Source organism: Grampus griseus (genome assembly GCF_964374135.1).
Source record: "Grampus griseus genome assembly, chromosome: 2".
In the NCBI taxonomy this organism is placed as follows: Eukaryota; Metazoa; Chordata; class Mammalia; order Artiodactyla; family Delphinidae; genus Grampus; species Grampus griseus.
This window is the reverse complement of record NC_139018.1, coordinates 168837078-168865028: the sequence shown is the minus strand read 5'-3', so window position 1 is coordinate 168865028 and position 27951 is coordinate 168837078. Positions and strand designations below refer to the sequence as shown.

At 47.9% G+C, this 27951-nt stretch overlaps 1 protein-coding gene across 6 annotated transcripts in view; it reads left to right on the top strand.

The window, feature by feature from the left end:
- The window catches only part of FRMD4A (FERM domain containing 4A), a gene marked incomplete at its 3' end in the record, with an annotated part of 330271 nt that overhangs the window by 161465 nt on the left and 140855 nt on the right, over positions 1–27951 (top strand). For all 6 annotated transcript variants that reach the window (XM_082647379.1, XM_082647375.1, XM_082647378.1 and 3 more), the window contains exon 3: positions 24216–24310. In XM_082647379.1, coding sequence (XP_082503505.1) covers positions 24216–24310 — 95 coding nt within the window. The remainder of the gene's footprint in view (positions 1–24215; positions 24311–27951) is intronic.

Below are 27951 nucleotides of genomic sequence, written 5' to 3'. Positions count from 1 at the left end.
AACACTCTGCAAAATGCTACATCAGGTTCCACGTCCAGACGCGTCCTGTCTCAACCCCACCGGGGCCCAGTGGATCAGCTCTGAGCAAGCCACTCAGCCTCTCTGTGCCTCAATTTTCCTGACAAAAAGTACTGATGTCTGTACCACCTCTTTTTCCTTCTCGGGAAAGCTACCAAGATCATGACAAGATGACAAGAATGTTTTGAGTGCTTTAGGAACCTGGTGCCACCACAGTGTTGGATGAATGTCCCAAGAGTTTCTTCCGAGAAAGAATGATGTCCATTCCTTAAAGACAAAATTCCGTGCTGAGCTACGTAATGCCAGGCCCATCGTAGGTGCTCTCTAGATATTTGTTGAATCAGTGAATAAAAATAATAAGGATATATAAAGAGTATGTAACTGTATATAAAAAAGTACCTAAAAATATATAACAATCATGAATATTCACATGCCATGCACACTTCTAAATATATTTGTATGTTTTGGCCGATTTTCATGACAACTCTGGGAGAAACTGTTCTTATCTCCACCCTACGGTTGAGGAAACAAGTCACAGACTTGAATAAATTGCCGAAGTTTGCACAGCTCCAGGAGTGAAGGAACTGGGCTCAGACCCCAGTTTGCCTGATATCAGAGCCCTCTCTTAACCATCCTGTATGCTGTCATGCTGAATGGAGGTATTTTGAAAAGGAAAGAAAAACATGTGCAGCAGTACGGATGGACCTAGAGATGATCGCACTGAGTGAAGTAGGTCAGACAGAGGAAGACCAACGTCATATGCTATCCCTTACGTGTAGAATCTAAAAAATGATACAAATGAACTTATTTAAAAACACAGAAACAGACTCACAGACTTAGGGTTACCAAAGGGGAAAGGTTGGGGGAGGGAGAAATTAGGAGTTTGGGATTAACATATATGCACTACTACATGTAAAATAGATAATCAACTACTGTATAGCACAGGGAACTCTACTCAATATTCTGTAATAACCTATATGAGAAAAGAATCTGAAAAAGAATAGATATATGTATCACTGAATCACTTTGCTGTGTACATGAAACTAACACAGTATTGTAAATCAACTATACTCTAATATAAAGTAAAAATTAAACTTAAAAGAAGGAAAGAAAAGTATATTTCTTTCTAGTCCGCTGTGATGACGTCTGTCTCAGGCCCTCCTTTGGCAGCCGGACTTTTTGGTCTTAGGCAGATGGTGGTGTGGTGATCACTTGTCTATGTACATGGGCTTCACAGGGAAGGATCTGATTGGGTGTCCCTTTGCCCAAATGGGACTAAGGAAGAAACTCACCAGAGAAAAATTCCAGAGGTAAGAGTGAGATCTGTATAGTCAAGAGGAGAAATGTTAGACCTATTGGCTTAAAAAGCCACTTGGGGCTTCCCTGGTGGCTCAGTGGTTGGGAGTCCGCCTGCTGATGCAGGGGACAGGGGTTCATGCCCCGGTCCGGGAAGATCCCACATGGGCCTCATTCCTTTTTCCATTGATGTCCTTTGTAACCCTGAAGACTATTCTCTGGATGAGAAATTTCAGGCACGTCAATTTAGTCTTCCATATGCCCTGATGGATGACGTCGATCTGTTCAAAAGCTTTCTAATGTCAGGCTTTCAAATCCTGGTTGTCTGTGACGATTCAAACATTAATGCTTAGAGGAGCTCAGAGGAGGCTTGGGGGTAAGGAGTTTGATTCCTCCCCATTTTTTTTCCTCCTGGAGAAGAGGACAGGGGATTGAGCTCATGTGTGCAGGCAGAGTTATATTTTAGGGAAGACTAAACTAATTTGTGTCCAGAGACTGGTTTCTTAAGAGAACTGGCTCTCCTCCCACAATACTTGGTATTTTTCAGACCAGCTTACGTGTCCTCAGGGAAGAGAACATCTTTCCTCGTTATGTGTGTCCACTGCGGGCTTGGCTTCTGAACCCACTTCTGTGTGTGACCAGAGCGTCTGTCTAAAAACTCCCTGGGGGCCGGCGCTGGGGGGAGGGACTGGCTTTTACATACTTTTCACTGTGGATGCCTTTTACTGTTTGAATCATGTGCCATCTTTCTTTTGAAAAGAAAAAAAGTTTCTAAGTATCTGTAACAGCTTTATTGAGACATAATTGACATACATCAAACTGCATATATTTAAAGTGTACAGTTTGATCGTTTTGGTGTGTGCATGCATCTGTAAAACCATCAAAAAGTCTAGCTAGGTCTGTAAGCACAGCCAACAAGTGCATCTTTCCTGAGCCCACCAGAGACCCCCAGATACTCAGTGTCCCTTCCTGATGAAGCTGTTGTTGGTCATGAGACTGCATAATGTGGACCCTGGGTGGCCCGGCCATCAGCTCGTCACGCGATGCTCTTGGGCTCTCTGAAAACCACGTAAGGAATTTTAAGTGTTCTGTAAAAAGCAAAGGCAAGCAGTTTTTTTTTTTTACTTCTCCACGTCTTTACCCCAGACTCTAAGCTGGGGTATTCTGGGTCATGAGTGCAACACAGGATGCTGTCCTGGCCTTGGCAAGCTGGTGGGGACTGGAAACTGGGCACACTAATTTCTAGGGCACACTCAGCATGGGTGGAGGGTTTCACTTCTTCATCTGCTCCAAGGCAGGAAGACTGGGCAGAAAGAGTCTCAGGAACGGGGCATGTCAACAGGAACTGAACCTGCCACAAATGCTGAAGGAGGGCACCAGTGGCGAGGGGTAGGATGTGTATCAGGTCTTCAACTCCTGAGAAAGTTCCCTGTCATCTTCCCAGTGTGTAGACAAGAAACGAAAACAAGTAGAGATGGCCAGGGTTCTGTTACTTTTAAAATGTTGAGTTATGAAAGTTTCATTTCAGACATGCCCCTCTTACTTATGCCTCTGACTTTCACACAAAGGCAATTATTTGCAGTCCAAATGCAAAAGGTCATGCCCCAAGCTTAGGGTCATGGGCATCTTTCCTCATGGTTGAGTGCAGTACATGAACAGGCCATATAGCTTTGCTTATGGTCGAGAGCTTTGTAAACAAACTTAATCCAAATGATGTATCTAACCTGGTCCAATTCCCAGCATGCCATGTGCCCTTCCCGTTCTGTGTCATGCTGTGTCCTGGCTCCGCGGAGGTTCTAAGTTTGACTGTTCCTGTGGCTTGCTGTTCAATGTCACGGTTGTGATTTATTCAGAAAGAAACGGGTAGGGCTTCCCTGGTGGCGCGGTGGTTGGGAATCCACCTGACAAAGCAGGGGACACGGGTTCGAGCCCTGATCCGGGAAGATCCCACATGCCGCAGAGCAACTGGGCCCTTGTGCCACAACTACTGAGCCCTCACGCCACAACTACTGAAGCCTGTGCGCCTGGAGCCCGTGCTCCGCAACAAGAGAAGCCACCGCAATGAGAAGGCCATGCACCGCAGTGAAGAATAGCCCCCGCTCACCACAACTAGAGAAAGCCTGCGCACAGCAATGAGGACCCAACGCAGCCAAAAATAAATAATAATAAATAAATACTAAAAAAATATTTAAAAAAGCAACGGGTAAAGATAAGTAGAGAGGCAGACCTTTTGCACAGTCCTGTGTTGATTAAAAATGAACTGTAAATGGCATCTGTAATGCGTGGAGAACAGAGTGTGCTGCTTTGAGTGACACATAGAGGACACACACCCCAGTTCAGGCCACGACGACCTGAGCAGCATCTCAAATCACTAAGAGTTTCCTTTCAGGACTTCTCTTTTGAAATAGAATGATTTTTAAGTTCCATAGTTTTCAGATTCAGTTTAAACAGTATGAAATGTGTGTATCCCTTGTTGGAAAAGTTATGGTGGGGCTACAAACAAAGATACTCTTAAGGTTGGATTCTTAGGGAATTAGTGTGTTTTCTGTACAACTAGACTTTCACGTTTATTGTCTTTGTATCTTAACATTTTTAATATGTTGTATTCACGAAACACCGGAGTGAAAGATCAGGCAATAGGAATGGGATAAATGATAGAATTCTGAGTTAAAGCTGTTAAAGGTGTTAAAGGGCCGTAAGTTTATGTACTTCTTCTCCTTCCCTCTTTTGAGGCCATACCCACTCAATTTTGAAAATAACCCTTGCCTTCACAATATACTTGATGCCTTGTTTCACGGGGCTAGAGTTTCAGTTTTGCAAAATGAAAAGAGTTCTAGGGATCGGTTGCATAACAAAGCGAATGTCCTCAATGCTATGGAACTATATACTTAAAAATGGTTAAGATGGCAAATTTTGTATTATGTATGTTTTACCACAATTTAAAAAAAACCTGTCCTTGATACCTTGCCACCTTCTCGGAAAGCATGTTGGTGATCAAAACCTTCTTTAAAAAAAGAAATTTGATTGAAGTATAGTTGATTTACAATGTTGTTAATTTCTGCTTTACAACACAGTGACTAAGTTTTTTATATATATATATATATATATATATATATATATATATTCTTTTCCGTATTCTTTTCCTTCATGGTTTATCACAAGATATTGAATATAGTTCCCTGTGCTCTACAGTAGGACCTTGAAAAACCTTCTTAGTGAGGGAATTCTTAATGTCTTTGCTAATTCTCTCCTCATAGAATTTCACATCATAGCCTCTTTAGGAGAAAGAAAAAAAGAGGAGCTTAACACCACCTGTACAACATGCTTTCCCAAGCACAGATGGGATTAAAGAGTAACCCTGCTTAGCGTTCTCTGACCCACTGGATCCTCAGGAGGAAGGGAGGAGGGGAGAGTTCTTCAGAGGCTCTGAGACCCCATGGTGAGGGTTCAGACCATCTTTGCTTAGACCTGCCCCCCGAAAGAGGCCAGCGTTAGCCCGCTGCCCTGAGGGTGCTCCCTGGAGAAAGATGGGAAACACAGATGACAGCACTGCCACTCCTGCAACTGAACAATTCCCGGGAAAGGAGAGTAGCCAGGAGAAGCTTCCAGAAGCGGGGAGGTCCCTGCAGCTAGGGTCAGAGGCTGCTCCCTTTTTTTTGCCTCTTCCGCCCACACTCACTGTCCCTCCGGGAAGCACAGAAGGTTCCTGGACAGACCTGCTCAGGGTGGTGCCCTCTGGTGTTTCTGGAATGTTCTGCTCCCGGCTGCATGTTGAGACCTTGGCTGTAGGATACCACCCAGCCTACTGATCACCCAGGCAGAATGCCGGGACGTTTAGGGTAGCCTAAAGGGCATGAAGTTACAGTTTCTCTTCCGAATGGAAGTAGAGATGTTTAAACATTTCCCGTGGACAGGCAGTGATAGCTCTCTGCGCTTAAGGCAACTCAGCAGGCGGTCCACCCCCAGTTTAAATGTGGACTCTCCCCCTTGCTAGCTCTGTGATCTGGGGTGATCTGTCTAGCCTTGGTCTCTCCAGACATATGGGATGGGGGGGGCGCTTTACCTTTTTCTTCAGTTCCTGACTGTAATGGTCACATCTGATCACATAACCCCCCTTAGCCTGGAGAATCAAATCCCAACTTTGTGACGAGGCCCAAAGATCTATTATCTTCCTTCAAGGTCCATCCTCTGTGGGTCTTACACACCTTCAGATGTGTTACCATTCATCCACGTTTGATTGAGTCATGCCAGGCCCTGCTTCTTTTATAACCCTTTCATATTGTATTACATGTAGTGGGTTGGTTTGGGGGTTTTGTTTAATTCTTTCTTCCCCATAAGCAGCATCAGAAGCGGGGAGTTACGGTCTCATGGTTCAATGCAGAGGGTCTAGAGTCAGACCGCCTGAGTTTGAAGCCCAGCTATGGCGCGTAATAGCTGTGTGACCTTTCCTGTAGGAATAATGTTAACAATAATACTTGCTTCATAAGGTTGTTGAGAAGATTAGCTGCAATGATGTGTATATTACTGAACACCTGACTAGATGCCAGGCACCGTTCTAAGGCTTTACCTGTTCTAAGGCTTCTAATCCCCACAACACGTGGATGAGATACTGTTTTTTTATTGAGAGGTTCATTTAGCTTGCCTGAGACCCCGTAGATGGTGAATGGCTTCTGAATCAGGGCTCTGAAGCCCGTGGCGTGAGGCAGGTGAACGATGTGTAGTTGTGGCTGCTTCGCTGTGAGCTCCTTCAGGTCGGGGACTGTGGCTTCCCATCGTGGACCCTCACACCTTGCACACTGCCCAGCACACGATGGGTGCTCCACAAATTCTGCACGGCATCCAGGGGAAACATCTATGGGAAGGCGGCCTATAAACTAAAAGTTGTTGGAATTCTGATAACATCACAAAGAATCTCACCCGCAACACACTACTGCTTCCTTCAGAGCAGCTCAGTCCCAGCTGCACGTTAGAATCGATGATTCCTGGGCCTCCCCACCCCCTCAGATCAATTAAGCCCCACCTCTTTAGGGTGGGACCCAGGCGGCAGTGGCTTCTTTGACTTCCCAGGTGGTCCTCACATGCCGCCAGGGCTGGTTATTGCTAACGTAGAACATCCCAGCTGACATTTCCGCGCAGACCTCCCGCTTCCCATTCTAGAACCTCTCGTTTGGAGGAATGCATTTTTAGAGTACAGTGGAGAGTCCTTGATTTCACTGTTGCTGTTGGTTCAGCAGGAGGACACTTCAATCAAGCAGTTCGAAAAGTCAGCCTAGAATGTATCTTGTAAGAGATGCTAAGGGACAGTACAGTTGGCCCTCCCTATCCGTGGTTCTGCGTCCACCGATTCAACCAACCACGGGTTGTAAATATAGTACATGATCCTGGTTGTTGACTCCACAGATGCGGAACCCACGGATCCGTAGGACCGACTAAGGGACTTGAGCATCCACAGATTTCGGTCTCCTCAGGGGGTCCTGGAACTGATCCCCTGCAGATACAGAGGGCCGACTGTAGTCAGTGTATGCAGCAAACACAGCCTTAGGTTCCATCTCCAGGGACCCAAATGGGGCAACTTGGTCCTCCTGATCTAATGTATCACCACAGCCCACCTCACACGCATTAGAGTGGGTTTAGTTTTTGCTTTTGCTCTGTTTTATTTTTCCCTCCACTCTCTGACTAAGAAAGTGAAAGTCCTGAAGATGAAGTGCCGAGAGATCTTTCTCTGGCTCTGCTAAAACCGGTCCTGAGGGGCTGGGCTTGATGAGTTCTGATGGACGGATGAGTCGACCCGGATTGAGGCTCATCCCAGAGTAACTCAGCCCCGCCCCCAGTGAAGGCCAGATGTTCCCCAGGGATGACGCCTCACAGGAAGTCCTCCCCAAGGAAGGCAACATGAGACCAGGATGTTGATGGAGGTGTGGACGTGGAGGGGGAGTTGCAGAGAAAGTGGGGAAGAAATTAATGAGCATGAAGTAATAATCATACGTCAAAAACTGAATTACAGGGGCTTCCCTGGTGGTGCAGTGGTTAAGAATCCGCCTGCCAATGCAGGGGACACGGGTTCGAGCCCTGGTCCGGGAAGATCCCACATGCCGCGGAGCAACTAAGCCCGCGAGCCACAACTACTGAGCCTGTGCTCTAGAGCCCACGAACCACAACTGCCGAGGCCACGTGTCTACTGAAGCCCGCAGCCTAGAGCCCGTGCTCCGCAACAAGAAAAGCCACCACAATGAGAAGCCCGCGCACCACAACGAAGAGTAGCCCCCGCTCACCGCAACTAGAGAAAGCCCGCATGCAATGAAGACCCAACGCAGCCAAAAATAAATAAAATAAGAATAAATTTAAAAAAAACTGAATTACATTTTACACATACTCTCTTATTTCATTTTCACGACATTCATAAGGTCAGTGGAATTACACCCATTTTACAGAGAAAGACTGATTTCTCTGAGAAATTAAGCTCCTTGGCCATGACCCCACAGCAGTTTGTGAGCCGTGGTCCAATCCAGGTCTCTGACTTCAAAGCCTTCCTGTTTCCTGACAATGATTCTGGGTTCTTAAGGCCACAGTTAGAAGCCCAGGCCTCCAGAGGGCAGCCTGTGAAGTTGACCTCATCCAGAGGAGCACTACTTGGGGACCAGAAAACTTTGGCCTGAAAACGCAGCAGAGACTGGAAGTGAGGGTCCCACCTCTCTCTCTCTGCCTCTTTGTCCCACTGAGAAGTGTCTCGTGGGAAGACTTAGGTCTGGAGTAATTTTTAAAAATCAGAAGTTACGATACTGAGCACACATGTGTGCAGTACACACACACACACACGCTCTCTCTCTCTCTGGATGACATTGAACATGAACGTAGAGGGTCAGACTTTCCTTTTAGCCTCTTATGGAGGGTTCAGTGGCCGTGCTGGGGTTGCATTCACGTGGAGCCTCGTGCTGGCTCTGCGGAGGTGAGCATAGGTGAAACGGAGCGGTAGGAAGTTGGCTACATCTCCCAACTTCTCTGCACCTAGAACCCCGTGGCCAGGAGAGTCAGTTCAAGAACAAGGGTCTCTGCTCTTGGCCCAGGGCTCTTCCTACTACACCCTGACTTTGGTGAAGCTCTGCGAGGGAATCCGTCTTATTTTCGTTATTTTTTTCCCCTGCTCATTGTAATGTCACTGCCGTCTTGAATCCTTGTCTTCTTCGATAGGAAGCCTTCAGAGAGGCCTGGCAAGGCAGCAGCACAGAACAAAATCTCTTTTGTGCCTGTGACCTGGGCCAGAGTCTGACCCTTTGTCGCACAAGTGGAGGAAAGGGGGACCAGGAGTGACGGCTCCCTCCCCAAAGGACACCCTGCCTAGCAACCAGTGACACCACTGCCACAGGGTCACAGCCTGCGATGATTTCTCTCTCCAGACTGACACGCTATTAAGAATGTAAAGCGTATTGACCCGACTCTACAAAGGGAAATGGAGGGCCTTAAGAGGGAGAGTGGGTGAAGGGAGTCTGCAAAGGCCCCAGGTCAAGCCCCCAGATGAGTCATCGCTTGATGCCATCACCAGCTCGGGCGGGGCGCTGAGGGTCTTCGGCGCTGCGTGTGAGTCATCTCCCTGCAAGTCTAACAATTCAGTGTCGCACAGGGCCCTGCCAGGCCCCGGATTTATTTTGATGAAATGGTTTTTGACTCGAAGAGACAGGGAGGTGACAAGGGCAAAGCCTGGGATGCACACCTTTGTCCTGGCTTTCCTTTATCCCCACTGATAGGCCCCCCCACTTCCTCAGTTGGGGCTCACAGGATAACACACCGAGAGAAGACATGAGCCCCCAGCCAGACCCTCCTCTGGAAGAGTGTCACTGAGCACATACAGAGATCCCGGCAGCTGAGGATGGCTCCCTGACGCCTCCTGAGACAGACGTCCTTGCCGGCTTTGGAAGGCACTTGAATCTGGTGGGACCTAGAACGAGGAGAGACGAGCTCACTCAAGGCCCGTGTGAAGACTGAGAAGGACCTGGACCTGGGAACGGAACGCAGGGGGAACACTGGTGTTTATCAGGATAAAGTCATCCCTTGCTCCGATCATTCCTCCCCCTCACTATTCACTGATTGATGGATGGATTCATCCATCCACTCATTCACTGATCAACCCGGACCATCATTGAACACTGACCATCTGGGTCAGGATCTGTGGAAACAAAGATACAGGCGATGCTGTACCTGCTTTCCAGACATGGTCATTCTTGAAGAGGAATAAACTCTGAGCACAGATGCGTATGTCATGGGACCAGAGCATCTGGGGAGGCTGATGGATCCCGTGTGCGTGACTCACGTGGCGCTGCTGGGGCAGCCGGGGTGGGAACCGGAGAGAGGGTGTGAGGTCAAGGCAGCTCTCTCTGCAGAGGGGCTACGTGCGGGGTCTTGAATTAAAAAGGTAGTTGGGGGCTTCCCTGGTGGTGCAGTGGTTGAGAGTCCGCCTGCCGATGCAGAGGACACGGGTTCGTACCCCGGTCCGAGAAGATCCCACATGCCGCGGAGCGGCTGGGCCCCTGAGCCATGGCCGCTGAGCCTGCGCGTCTGGAGCCTGTGCTCCTCAACGGGAGAGGCCACAGCAGTGAGAGGCCCGCGTACCGCCAAAAAAAAAAAAAAAAAGGTAGTTGGGCGTACTTCCCTGGGGGTCCAGTGGTTAAGACTCCACTCTTTCACTGCAGAGGGCACAGGTTGGATCCCTGGTCGGGGAGCTAAGATCCCACATGCCACACCTAGCAGCCAAAGCAAAAAAGGTAGTTGGGGGCAGCAGAGAAAGGAAGGGACCCAGAGGCCACAGGAACAGATGTGCAGCGGAAGAGCCCAGCAGTAAGGAAAAGCACAGGGCCCCCAGACACAGGCGGGAGCTCCCTCCCACTCTCCCACCCACCCGCCTGGCTTGGGGGTCTCCTCAGGGTGGGCTTGCAGACCTGCCCAAGAGGAGATGCAGATCCAGACCATTCCCCACCTCCTGGCCGCCTGTACCGGCACCTCCACTTCATCCCGCCCGGGTCCGAGGGCACTTGACTCAGCTCACCAGGCTTCGCTTTTTCCCAGCGTGATGTTTTGGATGTTGCCTCTCGCCTTGACAGTCTGCAAGGAGGCCGGTGCGCTTCACCAGAATTGGGACTGACTGCCTGTTTCTTCTGTGGCTTGGCTTCAGAATCAAGACAAGACGTCAGTGCCAAGCTGCCCAATGGCTGACGTGAGCATGTGTTAAGAACCTAATAAAATAGCGCCTCCAAAATTTCTGGCCAAATTCGCCTGTGTAAATAAATCTAACATAAGGCCTCTCCCAGAATATCCCAACGGGCTTCAGGAGACAGCTTTAAAACCTGCTCCAGGCGGAGAGGGTGGTGCATAGGGGCGAAACTACGAAACGGTTCGTGGGAGCTGCATTTCTGTCCTTCCCAGGGACCATGTTGAAGACATGCTCTCTGCTGTCCCTCACGTGTGGAACCAAACGATAAACTCCTTCTTGGATGTACTCCCAGGAAAAGGCTTGCCTGCGCGTGTTAACTCAGCCTGTGTCTTGGGTCGGTGGACAAAGACAGTGTAACCTGGTCAGCAACAGGAACTCGTTTATTTCATGTGTTTGAGCCTCTTCAATGGACTCTGTCTTATTTCGTGTTTTAATCCCCCTATTACATTACCATTTAAAATTTTGTAAGCCTCCTCCGAACCATCTGGAAATAGGGGCGGGGGGGGTGAATGTAGGCAAATAATAAAATAATATTTTCGATCTGAGAATGAGGGTATCACAAGCGCACAGTTTTTCTTTGGACCCCGCGGCACATCATCTGTTCTCATCCACTTAATTAGCGCGGCACATGGGAGGGGCTGCAGTGCTTTCTGCCTTGTTGTCTGACTTCAGTGAAATGGCTCTTCAGGAATAAATATTTCTCAGACAAAAGTTGACCTCCCCTCCTTCATTTCCTGGGACACCAGTGCCTGTGCACTTTCTCATCTCTCTCCCACCCCGGCAAGAGTGCCTTTTTAATTATATTGAAAATGACATCATCTTCGGGCAGAGCGCACTGTCTCTCTCTAGCATGTACCTGCCAAGAATTTGCAAGAGTGATGGGGGAAGGGTCCGCAGGGAGGAGACTTGGGGAACTTCCAAACATCAGAAAGCCAGCGCCGTGTCTCCATACATCCCTGGAGCAGGAGAGAGACTTGTTTCTCTCCTGGCCAGTAAACGTCATTTTAACCCTAAAGAAGCAGGAGGCAGGGACCGATATGAGGAAGTAAATCACTCGAGTGAATGGAGGCGAGCATCACTGAGCAGACACTGGGAGCAGAGACGGGGTGCTATTTAGGGAATGTCTACCCAAACAAGTTCACTTCCAAGGGAAGTTGTCTGCTTTCTGTTCTCCTTACTGCCTAGCGATGATTTATTCATGGTTCCTGGGATAAAGGATATGACAGTTCACTCAGAAGAGGATTTAGGTTGCAATCAGAGCAGGTCCTTGTCAGAGTGATGAGAGGATAAGTCATTTGTGTGGGGAGTTACTGACAGAAGGAGAAAAGGGGCATCTGCCTTTATTCAGCATCTTTCGTGCACCCGGTACTTTATAAATGATCATGTATTGACTCCTCACAGCAACCCATGAAGTAGATGTTATTGTCCCAGTGTTTCTAAGTGAAAATAAATGCTTTATTTATACATGGAGTAGAATTGGGTTTCCAAGCCCTGTGGTCTGACTACAAATCCACTGCCCCGATTGCATGAAAGGGGTGCTTACGTTTTAAGTTCCATCACAGCATATATAGATGGATCAATCACAGCCATATATATATATATATATATATATATATATATTTTTTTTTTAATCCCTCACAAGTCCCCACTCTCCCCATCCTCATACTAGAAGGCAAGCTTTCTATTTCCAGTATGTGGGTGAGGAAGCCACATTCTTTGAACATCAGCCATGCCCTTGGCAAAGGATAGTAGGTGCCACCCTTCTGTATATTACATGAAAGGTAGCAGTCAGCCTACCTGTCCCGGAAAATGGCTCCACCCTAACGCTTCCTCTCTGCCCTATTGCCATATCATCCCTTTACTATTGAAACTCCTAAGAGCTCCTAGCTACCGCTGGCTACACAACTGATTGGAATGGTTGAGCCTTGCCTTAGACTCCATGGCTTCCTATGGACCACACAGAGCTAATTTCAAAACTCCGACGTCCTGTGCTCTGGAATGATGCCCTTCTTCACTCTTCCCTGAACATCAGAAGAAGGGAGTACTTCAGTGTGCCATGTCGTGAAGACCTCAAGTTGGAATTGGTCTGGGTTCCATTTGTCCCACTGGAAGGGTGACCAATTGGCCAGTTTGATCCTGGGGAACTTCCTCCAGGATTCACCTCCCAGTGAATGTACGGGTGGTTTACATCCAAAATAGTAATTTACTACTCACTGTAGAACAAGATAGGGTCATAACCCAGAATGCAGGGCAGGCTTTGAGTTAAAGAAAAAAATAATAGAAGGGGTAAACACGACGACTGGGGACGATGAATCCCAAGAACCTTAGCATCCCCCATTTTCTTCCAGTGTCTCCGAATTGGGGCTGCAGACTTGTCAGCCTGACCTTGGTAAAGGCAAGTTGAGTACTGCACATCTTTTTGTGTTTTCGCCTCACTGAAACCGTTATCATTTCATGAATGCAGAGAGGCCGCCGAGGGGAGCCTGGATGAGCAGTTCTTGTGACATTGCCCCGAGCAGGCTGGAGTCTGGGGGTTACTATGTTAATCAGCAGGCGCTCCCTAATGAACACCTGCCCACCTGCCCAGAGTCCCAAGGGGAGCAGATCCTGAATAAAGCAGGCTCCCCAGCCAGCTGGCAGAAGCACTTTGCATTTCTGGAGGAGTAATAATTATGTGCGCCTGTCAAAGCCTTCCCATTGGGTATCATTCAAATGCATGGATGAGGAAGGCTCGGCTTCCCAGACTGATTTCAACCCCAACTTTCCCCCATGCTGGGACCAGGGTGAATCTTAGCAAAATGTGGAAGAAACCATGTGGAAATAAGAGGATGAGAACAAGGGAATAAATTAGTATCACATAGAGAATAATATATAGGAATAGTATAAAGCGTGGGGACAAGCAACTTGGAAACAAGCAGGGTTAGTCCCTGATGCTGGGTTAAAGGGCAGAGTCTGTTGAAAGGAATACAGACACAACACATCTTTTCCTGTGTGTACAAGTAACTTTCCCAAAGTATATGTCACAGCTTCCTTCGTGGGTGCCCGGAGGTATGTGACCCCATTGAAACCCAGGGGCTCTTTTGCATCTGGGCATATGGCATCTGGACCCATCCTTCTCCACCGGGTACCGCAATCTCTGCCTAGCAGCTCTGTGCTTCCAACCAGCCTTGAGAGGGCGTGTGGGTTTCAGCTTTCCTGCTAGGCTGGTGTAACAATCAAACAATGACCCTTCAGTCTAGAACCATCTACCAATCAAAAAAACCTGTGTGTCGGGCACTGTGCTCGGGGGCTGGGCTATAGATATTGATCAAACCTGATCCCTGCCCTCCGGGAACATATTGTCTGGCAGAATTCTATTGCGCTTCGAAAAAACAGCTTCAGACCCCTCCTGTCTGTGCTGTTTGCGACTTGCTGGATCTGTACCCGGCATTTAAAACCAAAGCTTTAGAGTCAGTCCAGACTCAAGCCCCTCGTCTGCCCTGTGCGCTTGGGGGGTTGTGACCTTGAGCACAGTAACTGCTCTAAGCCCCAGTGTCCTCATCGGTACAACGTTGCAGGGCTGCTTTGCTTTGAAGATGAAATAAGATCGTGTAAGTGAAGCATGGAGCCCAGAACCTGGCAGGGGGAGGCCTGTAGGATGTGATGGTGCTGGGGCCAGGGGGGCAGCAGCAGCAGCAGGACAGGAAGCTGGGGAGGAGCCAGGAAACCTGGTCCTTAACATGGTGTGTGCAGTGAATGCTTTTTGCCTGCCAGGACCCACATGTGATTGATGCCCTTTGGTTTTCTTTCCTTCCTGTTTCAGATCGTTGCAGCCTTTTCTGAAACCGCCTACTTAAGTGGACCAGCAAAGGACTGGTCAGGCGCTTGGGTCCCATCCCCACACATGCTGGTCACTAAGGTGACCTCCCTTGTCCGTGGACAGGCTTCTCGACCCCTTGAACCTTAGTTTCCTGCCCTGTCAGTTAAGTGGGTTGGGTAACCAGTCTCTCCGGCCCTTTATATAATCCAGCGTCCCTGGGTGACTTCACCCACCTGACTGTTGAGTTACATCTGCGGGTTACTAGCTGTGTGCCTTTGGCAAGTTACTGCTTTCTCTGTGCTTCGGCTCCTTCTGTATCCAATGGGGGTAGTCCTGGCATCTGCCTGCTGGGTAAGGATTGACTCAGTTCTGCGCTGGGACAGAGGCTGCACCCAGTAAATGGAAACCGTTGGTATTGGCTGTGTCTGGAGCCAGCTTTGCTGAGATGCTCTGCTGCTGGTCCCTCCTGAGCCGGAGGTAAAGCATTCGTCTTCTGTCCACTAAGGAGCTGGGGTTCGTACTGGATGGGGACCTCCCAGCTGGAGAGATGCTCCCTCTGGCAGGACCCGCTGAGCTGTACACGCCCCCCACCCCTGCCTATCCCAGGCGCCTGGGAGCCCAGAAGAGCAAATAACCCTACGTAAAGGAAGCAGTGCCCCCTTTGCCCCCAGCCACGGAGCCCAGGGGCTGCTCAGACGGGGTAGGAAGGAAGCCAGCCTCCCCAGCTAATCAACCGGCGCGTCAAGGGGGTGACGGGGAGGGGGAGCTCGGCCAGACCCGCGTCTGTGTGCGCGATGACCTCACGCTTTCTCGCGATCACCGGCGCCCCCTCCCCAGGACGAACGAACAGCCAATGAGCGCTCGGCTGCTTAATGCCGAGCCCCCAGGGGGAGGGGGAGGGGAGGGGGAAGCGGGGTGGGGGGAGGGAGGGCGGGAGCCAGGCTCCCAGCTGCTCTGGGAAACACAATAACAGGCAGGGCTTCAAAGAGGCCGCAGGCTCAGGCATCGTTGATTCCGAGCTGCCCGTCTTCACCCCCCTCTCTCCTTCTCTCTCGGTTTTCAGAAAGGTTGGAGAGAAAGGGCACACTGACCACGCTTTCTTCCCCACTCTCAGCACTGGACTCCCTGCCACCTCCACTGACGCGGCCACTCCTCCGGGGCCGGGAATCACCCTTTCCTGGGATGGGGCTGGCGGTGCCGTCGGAGCGGGAGGGTGTGGCCCAGCTGCGGAGCTGTCCCCGGCAGCCTGGCGGTCACTGTGGGCACTGCAGCCAGAAGCGAATCGTCCAGATCCGCCTTGGGGAGGAGGGAGCGGTGAGAGGGTCAGTCTTTCGGCCGTGATTCCTCCCAGAGCACAGATGGGAGCCGTGTGATGTTTTAATTTTTTTAATGCAATTAATTCAGAAGTGGCCATTCCATTGATTTTGAATCTGTGAGCTGCCCCCAAGGGAGTGGCGGATGACAGAAGAGGGCTTGAGGGGAGAAGTCGCTGAGTTGAAGCCCACGCTGCCAGTGACTGACCCAGCGTCAGTTCTGATACAAAGGCTGCTCCACCTGGACTTCTGTGTGTGGCTTCCTTGCCCAGAAAGTCAATGGCATTATAAAGTACTAGTAAAGGGCTTTCTGCTGAGATCCCATTTTATGTCTCAAACAACCAGCAAATTTGGGGTTTCCTGCTATTAGGACCTGCTAGGCACTGCGGGGCTTCTGCCTGAGGGCATGTATTCGTGTTCTGAGGCTGCCGTAACAAACCACTACAAACTTGGGGGCTTAAAATAACAGAAACATATTCTCTCACAGTTCTGGAAGGCAGAAGTCAAAATCATGCTGTCAGCAGAGCCAAGCTTCCTCTGGAAGCTCGAGAGGAAAATCCATTCTTTGCCTCTTCTGGTTTCTGGTGGCTGCCAGCCTGCCCTGACATGCAGCTTCATCGCTCCAATCTCTGCTTCTGTCTTCACACGGTCCTCTAGTGTGTGTCTGTCTCTGTCAAAACTCCCTCAGTCTCTCTCTTAGAAGGACCCATGTGATTGCACTTGAGATCCACCTGGATACTGCAGGAGACCCTTTTCCTCTCAAGGGTCTAGAGATTGGTTGCACAACAATGTGAATATACTTAACAATATTGAACTGTATACTGAAAAGTGCTTAAGATGGCCAATTTTATGTTATGTGTGTTTTACCATACTTGTAAAAATGTTTTAATTAAAATAAATTTATCACAACACAAGAGCATGCATGCCAAGCGTGAACCAAGTCCCTGTGGTAAATGCTATAGGAGTTCAGAGGAGAAAGAGACTGTTTGGAGGTAGGATGATCAGGGATGGCTTCCTGGAAGAAGTGGACCTTGAGCAAGATAAAATTCAAATGGCGGGGGAGAGGATGTTGTGGGCAAAGTTTTGGAAATAGAAACGAGATTCGTGTTTTCTTCACTCTGATACAAAGAGATTGGAGAGAAAGGAGTACTTTTGGAGGGAATCGGGCAAAAGTGAGGTTGGATAGGAACTAGATTCAAAGAGTGGCCTTAGGGCTTCCCTGGTGGCGCAGTGGTTGAGAGTCTGCCTGCCGAGGCAGGGAACACGGGTTCGTGCCCCAGTCCGGGAGGATCCCGCATGCCGCGGAGCAGCTGCGCCTGTGAGCCATGGCCGCTGAGCCTGCGCGTCCGGAGCCTGTGCTCCGCAACAGGAGAGGCCACAACAGTGAGAGGCCCACATACCGCAAAAAAAAAAAAAAAAAAAAAAGAGTGGCCTTAAATACCAGACTGACATATATAACTTGATACCATTTAGGAGATTATTATAATAATTCATAGGTGAGATAATGAGGGTCTGAAATAATAATGAACACATAGAACATTCGCTTTGTGCCAGACACTTGCTCTAAGTACCTTATGCAGGTCAATATTAATTCATTAAATCCTCATAGCCGCCCTGTGATGTAGCATGGTCATCATCCCCATTTTGCAGCTGAGGAAACTGAGGTACAGAGAGGTCAAGTGACTTGCCAGAGATTATATAAGAAAGATGGCTATGTTAACTGACAGATTTAAGAGATCCAGGGAGGATCCAGAATGGTTGCAAAGTTTTCTAGAATGAGTGACTAGACCCTTGAGAAGGTTGGGAAGGTTTTAGAGAAGGAAGAAACTACATTTAATAATAAGTTTAATGAATAAAGAATGAAATTTAAGGCAGGAGTTCGATTCATCCATCTAGTTCATCACTTTATAGAGGAGAACACTGGGGTGCTGAGGCTCTGAGAACTTACACAGTTTGTCCAAGAGCATCTCTCTGGGATGGACCCATGTTAAATGGAAAGTAGAATATGTGAGTGATAATAAAAATATTCTGTGGGAAACTGGAGAGGAGCTTGGGTACCACCTGGTCAGCAGGTGGCTCTCCCCAGACTGCCTGGACAGCTCACGAGTTCACCAGAAAGATCATCGGCGAAGGGATGTGCCCAGAGCGCTGTACAGCCGTACATTCGTGTGAAGTGTTCTTTTGATCATTACAATCCAATCAGGTCCCACCTCGGAAGGCAGCATAGATGGGGCCCGTTCCAGAACCCTGTACATGCTGGTATGTGCATGGCTTCCCACTGGAACAGTTCAGGACCCTTGGGAACTTAGATCTGTGTGGTAGAGTCAGACGTTTATAGATTCTAGTTGTCAGATATAAGGAGGAATAAAAGCTTAGAAGGGCACATTGGAAAAAGAATCTGAGATAGAAAAAGAAAAGCTATTGAGTGAACAAAGTTCATTACAGGCTGAGAGAAAGTCAGTCTTAAATGTCTTGACCTCGGAGGGCCGGGGTGGCACCAATGACCCAGCACAGGCTGTTTCTAACCCAAGACGCACAGGGCTTGCCTTGCCCACATTGGCACTGAGGCCCCGGCCCGGTTTGTCCTGTAGAACTTGACTGGGCTACAGGCTGCCTTTCTGGCCTCACTCCCGGCCCGATCCTGCAAAGCTCCACAAATGTTTACAACAAAGTAATTGGCAAATTGTAATCAACAGATTCTGTAAACATGCCTTCAAAGTACATAACAGCATAAAGCTTTCTACCCAGCAGCCTTCACCAAATGAGTTTAAGAAATGTAGTTCATTAATCACCATCGCGTCAAGGTGGGATATTGTCTTAGTTTGCAAGATCAGGAAATCACAGGCTGATGCCTTAAATGGTTTTAAACCTACCATACAGGGAATTAAAGTTTTGGTGCCTGAACCAATCAGGATAGATTAGGTTATGCCGTGATGACAAACAACCACCCATGTCAAGGTTACCTAGCAACGAGGTTTATTTCTCACTCATGCTACACGTCCATCAGGTGGATGGGAGAGCTCGCTCTCATTAATGGAGCAGCCACTTGCTGGGGCACTGCCAGCCACCATGACAGCGGAAGAAAGAGTGTACCTTTTGATGGGACTTAATATTCAGGAGTTCTAACCTCAACATCTTCTGGCATCTGTTACCTCCCCCTTCAGTGCCTTTATTTCCCCATGTATATATTGTGGGTAATTAATGTAGGCTTTTCTTTATTGAGGGTGGTGCATAGGATCTATAATTACTGTTGTATGAAGTAATGGGACTAACCTTTTTTTTATTTTTTGACCAAAGATATGCATCCAAGCGGATCCTGTCCTTGAAGAGTTAGGTTGAGATGATAAAGTTTATTTGAGGATGCTGCTATCGCTCAGATCCTTTTAGCTGCGTTCAGTGTATGCGTCCCCAAGAACATTTGGTTTTTTACTGTAGAAATTGCAATGTAAAAAGGATTGCGGTGACAGACTAAATCATAGGGATGTGTCACCACGGAGAAGCCAAAAGTCAGTGTCAACAAGGCTCCTAAGGTGACATCCATTATTCTGGTGAATTTTTCAACATGTCAGGTCAGTCCCCTAGCTCTGCAGTGCAGAAACCCGATTGTTCATCCTCGGGGGAAGACTCCCATTAACCAAGTTCAAAGTACCTGATGTATAAATCAGTATTGATGTATAAAATGTCAGTGTTCTGGTTTCAAGTGAGCAATATAACCCTCACCCAGATAGGGCCCTCAGGGCTCATGATCCTTGACCTCTCACCCAGGAAGTAGAGTCAGTAGAGGTGGGGTGGCATGTGACCTGTGAGGCCAGTCTGACTTCATCTGGAAGCCTGGCTTTGCTGTGAGACAGCCTGCCTGATGTCTCCAAGTCTCAGCATCATCACTGGCAGAGGAATGAGTCTCTTATTTTGGAAGATAATGCAGTCACATAGGAGCTGCTCAGCAGCTTATGTAGGACGTGGCAATAATAACCTCAGTAAGTTCTTTGGAAGGTATGAGATTGGAAGAAGGGGAGTTAAATAGGTAATATGAGTGTTTCAGATGACTGGCTAAGGTCATGCCTCCTCATGCCTCCATGTCTGCCAGAGAGGAAGCCTTACCACTGGGACTCAAATATTTAAGGCCTATTGGCTAAGACTGCATTTGTTTCCCCAGCTCATTTCCTTTTCCCAGACTCCCCTCCATCCGCCACCCCACACCCACTGGCCATTCACCCAGCCCCTTCTATGGAACAATTACTATATTTAGTCATGTGATAGATATACTATTATTCCGACCCTAACAGTAATTCTTTTCTCTTTCTGGGTAAATTTATGTATCGCTGGTCAATTCCATTGGGATGTTGTCTTTCAAGTTTAACTCTCAAAGAGAAGGAAATCTTATTCTGTCATTTCCAAGTTTAGGCTGGAAACCTCACCATCACCCCTAAGAACCCACAAATAACGACTTTATAATCATACCTCATTTTATAAAACCAGCTTGATCCAATGTGCTCCTGACCTCCACCACCTCTGTCACCATTCATCAGACTTGACTTCACATGACTTGTGAAAAAATCAAGTCCGTTCTGAGTACAAGAAGACTTAGCACTAGTGAGGATGCTTTTATACATGTGATACAAGCTTCAAAGGCAAACCCCAAAGATTATCAAAATGTTTAAAGAAATAGCAGATTATGGAAATGCTGTGACTGCTGTGAAAGGAACGCAGACATTTGGATGGATGAGTTACAGGACATCACAGTGTGGAAATCAGCCACGTTACCTTACATTTGGTCACAAGCTCTACATCAAATGCTTCGTATCTGGGCAGCCGGGTACCTTATGGGGATGGAGGTGATGTCAGCAACACGACCACAGCAAACAGTCTGAGGCTTCAAGAGCCCCCTCACCTTGGACTGATACTTTGTCATTTATCAGTGATGCTCTGAGATGTGCCACATTTATTCCCCTGCCTTCCCCTGTGTTATTTATGAAGGAGGGTCTTACATACAGTCTTGAATTCCCTAACGGTTACTTTTTCACTTTTTCACATTTTAGTGTGAACGGGAGTATAGAATATTACATGACATTGATTTATCAAGATGGATTTTCCTGTTGATTTAATCATGTCTTCTAGGGGGAGGAAGCTCTGCCCTCGCTTCAAACCCACTCCCATCATTTCTGGCAGTTTTCATTGGTAAATTGATGGTGATTGAGGCCCGGAGGCTGCCATCCTGGGAGCTCAGGATGAGGCAGCAAAGAGGGAACCATCTGCTTTGGCTTTTTAAAATGAACACTAGCTCTTACTCTATGCCCTGATGAAAGTTGAAGGTCCTATTGACACGTACTATGTGCTCTGCATTTTTGTATCTCCTGTAGGATTGGCTAGTGCCCTACACACATTAGACAGTAAATGTTTGTTGAATTAAAAGGAAGTACACCCGTCTTAGTCTGCCTGGGCTGCCATTACAAAATACCACAGACTGGGGGGCTTAAACAAAAGACGCTGATCTGGGGGACTTCCCTGGCTGTCCAATGTTTAGGACTCCGTGCCTCCACTGCAGGGGGCATAGGTTCAGTCTCTGGTCAGGGAACTAAGATCCCACGTGCCGTGCAGTGCAACCAAAAAAAAAAAGAAGACACTGATTTTCTCACAGTTCTGGAGGCTGAAAGTTCGAGGTCTGGGTGCCAGCCTGGTCGGGCTCTATGAGGGCTCTCTTCCTGACTTGTAGTTGGCAGCCTTCTCACTGTGTCCTCACCTGGTGGAGAGAAAAAGCAAGCAAGCTCTCTGGGATCTCTTCTTATAAGGACACTAATCCCATCCTGAGGGCCTGCCCACATGACCTCGTGTAACCCTAATTACCTCTCAAAGGCCCCACCCTCCAAATACCATCACATTGGAGGTTAGGGCTTCAACACATGAATTTGGGAGGAGGGGACACAGTATAGTCCATAGTGGCACCAAAAAAAAGTGAATTAAGAAACTAAAATGTGATGTAACTCTCTCTCTCTTTTTTTTTTTTTTTGCCACCTTCACCCATTTCACCCACCCCTACCCCCTCCTCTGGCAACCACCAGTTTGTTCTCTGTGTCTATGAGGTATTTTTTAATTTTATTTTTTAGATTCCACATATAAGTAAGACCATACAGTGTTTGTCTTTCTCTGTCTGACTTATTTCACTTAGCAAAGTACCCGCAAGGTCTATCCATGTTGTTGTGAATGATAAGATTTCCTTCTTTTTTATGGCTGAATAGTATTCCATTGTGTATGTATACCACATCTTCTTTATCCGTTCATCCATTGATGGACACTTAGATTGCTCCCACGTCTAGACTTTTGTAAACAGTGCTGCAGTGAGTATGGGGGTGCACTTCTTTTCAAGTTAGTGTTTTTTTTGTTTGTTTTCGTTTTTTATTTTTGGCTGCATTGGGTCTTTGTTGCTCTGCGTGGGCTTTTCTCTAGTTGCGGCGAGCGGGGGCTACTCTTTGTTGCTATGCGCGGGCTTCTCATTGCGGTGGCTTCTCTTGTTGCGGAGCACGGGCTCTAGGTGCACGGGCTTCAGTAGTTGTGGCTCGTGGGTTCTACAGTGCAGGCTCAGTAGTTGTGGCTCATGGGCTCTAGAGCACAGGCTCAGTAGTTGTGGCTCATGGGCTCTAGGCGCATGGGCTCAGTAGTTGTGGCACACAGGCTTAGTTGCTTTGCAGCATGTGGGATCTTCCCAGACCAGGGCTTGAACCCGTGTCCCCTGCATTGGCAGGCGGATTCTTGACCACCGCACCACCAGGGAAGCCCCCGAGTTAGTGTTTTTATTTCTTTCGTATAAATACCCAGAAATGGAATTGCTGGATCATATGGTAGTTCTAAAACAGTCATATAACTCTTGATTTATTGTCTTATCCCCCTTCTTAATAGAGAAAAGCAACAGAGTAACGAGCAGAACAGGAAATATACTCAGGAAGGGTATCCTAATGTGCGTCAATGCACATACATGTACACACACACACATTTTCTCTTCTTGAATCTGTTTCTGCTCTGAGCTTGGAGTATGCGTGGAACAGAACAGTCACCGTTAAGGCAGTGCATTGCAAATACCTGAACCGGGAGGCAATTTAGAAATAACTGTTCCCTTTTGGCCCCGTGTCTCCATCATCAGCCTTTCCCTCCTCCCTGACCTCTGAGCCTGGGGGTCTGTGGTCATCTCAACAGTGATAGACCACAGTGATTGATGTATTGACAATACAAACAGCCACAGTGATTTCACATCTAAGGCTCTGGCACACTCCTTTGGATTGGCAGAAAATTTTAGGAAAGAGTTCATGATAAAAACATTCTTGGGTAAAACTGTTCTCCTTTGGAAAGGCAAAATTTCAGTTTATTCTTAAATACTATTCCCAAGGCCCTTTGGCCTTAATGTTAACATTTCTTGCAGGGAGGTACTTCTGTTCTTTGGATTTTAAATTATGGGAGCATAGGGCTTCCCTGGTGGCGCAGTGGTTGGGAGTCCGCCTGACGATGCAGGGGACACGGGTTCATACCCCGGTCCGGGAGGATCCCACATGCCGCAGAGTGGCTGGGCCCGTGAGCCATGGCCACTGGGCCTGCACGTCCGGAGCCTGTGCTCCGCAACGGGAGACGCCACAGCAGTGAGAGGCCCGCGTACCATAAAAAAATAAAAATAAAAATAAATTATGGGGCTTCCCTGGTGGCGCAGTGGTTGAGAGTCCGCCTGCCGATGCAGGGGACATGGGTTCGGGCCCCGGTCCGGGAAGATCCCACATGCCGCGGAGCAGCTAGGCCCGTGAGCCATGGCCACTGAGCCTGCGCGTCCAGAGCCTGTGCTCCGCAACGGGAGAGGCTGCAACAGTGAGAGGCCCGCGTACTGCAAAAAAAAATATAAATAAATAAATAAATAAATAAATTATGGGAGCGTAGAGAGTGGTCGAGGGCAGTCTCTGGAGCCAGGACTCAAATCACAGCCCCAACACTTACACAGAGATGCTCAATTTTTGGGCACCTGTTTCCTCCCCATACAATGGAGTTAATAATAGAACCATCTCACAGGGTTGTGATGAGGGTTAAAGAAGCTGGTGTTTGTAAAGTGCTTGGAACAGGGCCTGGCACGTAGCAAATACTATATAAGTGCATGTGAAATATATATATAATCATATTCTACAACATATTAATTATAGTATTAATATAGTGTTATATAACATGTGTTATACAATATATATTTGATATACATCATAACATATATTTACTACATATGTATGTGTACATATATATTTTTAATAAGACCTCTTCCTGTCAGTTCACTGAAGAATGTTCTCCTGTGTGGGGAAGGAAGCCACGGGGTTTGCCAGCTGTGGTGGTGAGCAAGTACCATTTGCTGATAGAACAAACTACCAGGAAACAAGGCCGAAGGTCTCAGTGCATTGAGGACCCTGTCCTCACTGTCTGCTCCTTTGGGTTTTATCAAAATCATTTGTATGGATGTTCTTGAGCTTTGGGACATTCCTTCCAAAAAATTCTGTAAACCTGAGAGTGCATGTTTTAGGAAAAGTAATCGCTCATCACTTACCCTTTTTCCATTTTGTTCTCCCTCCAGCCCAAGCTTTTGGCCAAGGAGCTGCTTGACCTCGTGGCATCTCACTTCAACCTGAAGGAGAAGGAATACTTTGGAATCGCCTTCACAGATGAGACGTAAGTGCCCCATGTGCTTGGAGAACCTGAAGGGAAAATACAGAACCTGAAGTCGTAGCGTCTCAGCTGTCCACGGTGAAGGCAGCTGCAGACCACTTGGGTCTTGTGGTTCAGGGTCAGTACAAGTTCATCATCTGAATTTCAAAGGCCTTGTGATCATGCCTGGAACGGCCAAAGGATATAATTAGGGTGATGCTCATATTATGAAATTATGAGGTAAACCAGTTCTTATAATCAAGCCAATACGCGTTCAGACCCGAAATGTTTATTTTTTAAAAAGTGGATTTGTCTGGGTTTGTTTTCTATTAGAGTTAAATGAAAACTTCTGGAAATGAAACATTTCTCTCCAGTGTTGGAATAACAATAACAGGAAGTCAATGCAATGATAAGTTCAAAATGAAAAGTATCTGTGCAGTTTCACTGTCAACGCTGAAATAGAATATAAAATTCGAAAATTCAGATTGTTCATCTGTTGAGAAGTACATTTGCGTTCAGTGATCTTTCCGTTTGGCTCTATACAGCAGTGTTTTGCAACACAAGGAAGGAATATCTTTACTAAAATTTCAATTTCCTTCTTAATAAACTGTTTGCAAAAGACTGCAGTGAACACCTGCACAGATTCCTGGATAAAAATAAGCTGTTTTGGGCTTCCCTGGTGGCGCAGTGGTTGAGAGTCCACCTGCCGATGCACGAGACATGGTTTCATGCCCCGGTCCGGGAAGATCCCACATGCCGCGGAGCGGCTGGGCCCGTGAGCCATGGCCGCTGAGCCTGCACGTGCGGAGCCTGTGCTCCTCAACGGGAGAGGCCACAACAGTGAGAGACCCACGTACCACAAAAAAAAAAAAAAAAAAAAAAAAAACTGTTCTAAGCAAATGTTTCACAAGTTTCTTTCCTCTGTGTGTACACATACACACGCATGCACACACACTCCTCCAAATCCTTCGAGTTACAGAGGTGACTTCCTACAGTACTAACAGATCAGGCTTCGGTTAGCGGCTGGACAAGACAGCTCAGGGAGGCTGTGCCCCATCAGTCAGATGGAACCATCAAGGCAGGATGGGCTCAGAGCAAGGACAGGGGCATCCACGTTGGTCGGTAGGAGAGATGATCAGGTGTACCTGCATGAAGACCCTCCAGGAGCTGCACGTGGACAGGGTGGCCGTAGCATTTATGATCTAGATCGGGACCCTGTGAGTAAAAGGGGGTGTAAATCAGTACTGTCGTGGGCAAACTGGACAGGTGGTCACCCTCTAAATTAGCAACCTTTCAGGTGATGGTGTGATCGGGGAGCAGCGTTGGGAGCAGTCACACCTGCCTCAAGAAAGCCAGGAGGGCGACTTCCTTGGCGGTCCAGCGGTTAAGACTCCGCGCTTGCACTGCAGGGGGCGCTGGTTCGATCCCTGGTCAGGGAACTAAGATCCCGCATGCCATGTAGTGCAGCCCCAAACAAATTAAATTAAAAAAAAAAAAGAAAGCTGGAAGGAACAGGTTACTCCCCAACCCTGGAGCCTCAGGGAACGGAGCCAGAAGGAAGGCAGGAGTGGTTGCTTCTGGTGTAGAAGGTTCTCTGTGCCTGTGGGTGGGATCAAGTAACCGGGTCTGTGAACCGGAGGGCTGGGATGGGAAGAAGCCGGCAGAGTAATTTTAAGACATGCTTTAAGACAAACATGCGTCGAGAGTAACTACTTCCGCAAAGGCAGATGTTTTCTACCCTTTCTCCTGAGAATCGCTGTAAACTCCCCCGATTGCCACTCAGATGTGTTTTCACTAATTAGAAAGAAACCACAGTTTCAATTCATCACATGGTTCACATTTCCCAAGCACGTTTCCTCTTCTGAAAGAGCCAGTGAACTCGAGAGGAGTCCCAACTAGACTTCGCTTTTGAATAAACAAGCGTCAGAGAATGAGCTTGTTGTCCTGGGCCAAGGAGCAAGGAGCACGCTTGCTGAAGGTCTTAGACCACAGCCCTGATGGTACCAGCCAGAAGGAAGTGAACATCAGGGAGAAAGTGGCTCTTCTCCCGGGAGAGACGCAAGCAGGAAAACCACACAGCCCCGTCCGCCTGTCCCATGGAATGGAGCCTGACCGCTCCGGGTCTTTCTTGGCGCTTCTGGTTCCCTGGGCCGGCAGGGAAGGCTTGTGTGTGTCCGGGGTGGAGGGCAGAGAGAGAGAGTCCAGGCTGGAGGAAAGGGTCCCTTCCCCCTGGCCTGGTGGAACTGGCAGCTGGAGGACCCTCTGGGGGGCAGTGATGAAGAGATTATGAACCATCTTCTGGCACCGTCCAGGGGAAGAGTGGCCACCGCCAACCTCTTCACCCCGAGCCTGGGCGGGAGCGTTCCTCTGGGGACTGTAGGAGCGGCAGGCGGCCAGCCGAGATCAGTGGACAGGGCTTTGCAGCTGGCAGACGGTTCCTGGAAAAGAGGTGGCAGATGGGCCTGACTCACCGGGAAATGGTGAGTGTCAGGGACCCCGAGGAAATCAGGAACCGGGCCTCCAAGGGACTAGGATAAGGAGACAGAACAAAGAGGAGAGGGCGGTGGCGGTGACTCAGGACGTGGTCAGTCATGGGCTGACAACACCTGGGGCCAGAGGCGTTGGCTATTGGCCTCTTTGGTCATCTGACCTTTTCTCCTTTTCCTGCTGGGAAAGGAATGAATGAAAGCTGTCACCACAGAACGGTGCCTGTGCAGGGGGCAGGCTTGGTCTAGGGTGGTGATCACAGGGCATTAACCACTAGGCTTGCCCTGTGGCCCCGTCCCCCAGCCCTCACACTGGGCACCACTAGTCACCAACACAAGATCATTTAATAACTGTGTTTTCAAATTGTGCATGTGTATTGTGTTGTGTGTGTGTGCACACGCACGTGTGATTTCTGCAGGTGCTACGCTGCGTATTTTATAATAAAATGAGTGGAACTTTCATCCTTTATTGCGACCCATGGTGTAGTCCATGCATTTGCCTTTTTTCCCAGTGCAAATCAAAACAAGACTAACTTAGAAAGTGCTATAAACTATAAAATACTGCACCAGTGTTAGGTATTCCCAGCAGTGTTATCATTCTTAATAGTAGAATATATGGCACGTAGGCCATATGTGTCATAGGTCAGTGAGTCTTTCAATATGAACTGCTGTTGATGACATTTTGTAGGATCTGGACGGGCCTGGAGAAAAGAAATATAGAGCAGAATGTAGACAAAATTGGAAGATTCTCTAAGTATGGGTGTCCTCACCCCTAAGTTGTGTTCATTAATAGTGTGTCCAAGGCCACAATGCAAGACTCAGTGCTCAGAGATGTTTCCTATTGTTAGTTAATCAACAATTGTGTGGGATTAATACTAGCTCCGCCTTCCCTTTCTTAATTCAATTTTTAAAACTTTTTATTTTGAAATAATTAGATTTACAGAACAAAGAGAGTTCTCCTATACCCCTCACCCAGCTTCCCCAATGTTAATATCCTACACACCATGTGATAATTATCAAAACGAAGAAATTAACATTGGTACTATATTAATAACCTGAACTACAGACTTGATTCAAATTTCATCAGTTTCCCATGAATGTCTTTTTCTATTCCTGGATTCAAGTGCGTTTAGCCCCTTTTATTTTTAATAATTCTGCACAAATAAAAAGAGATATACA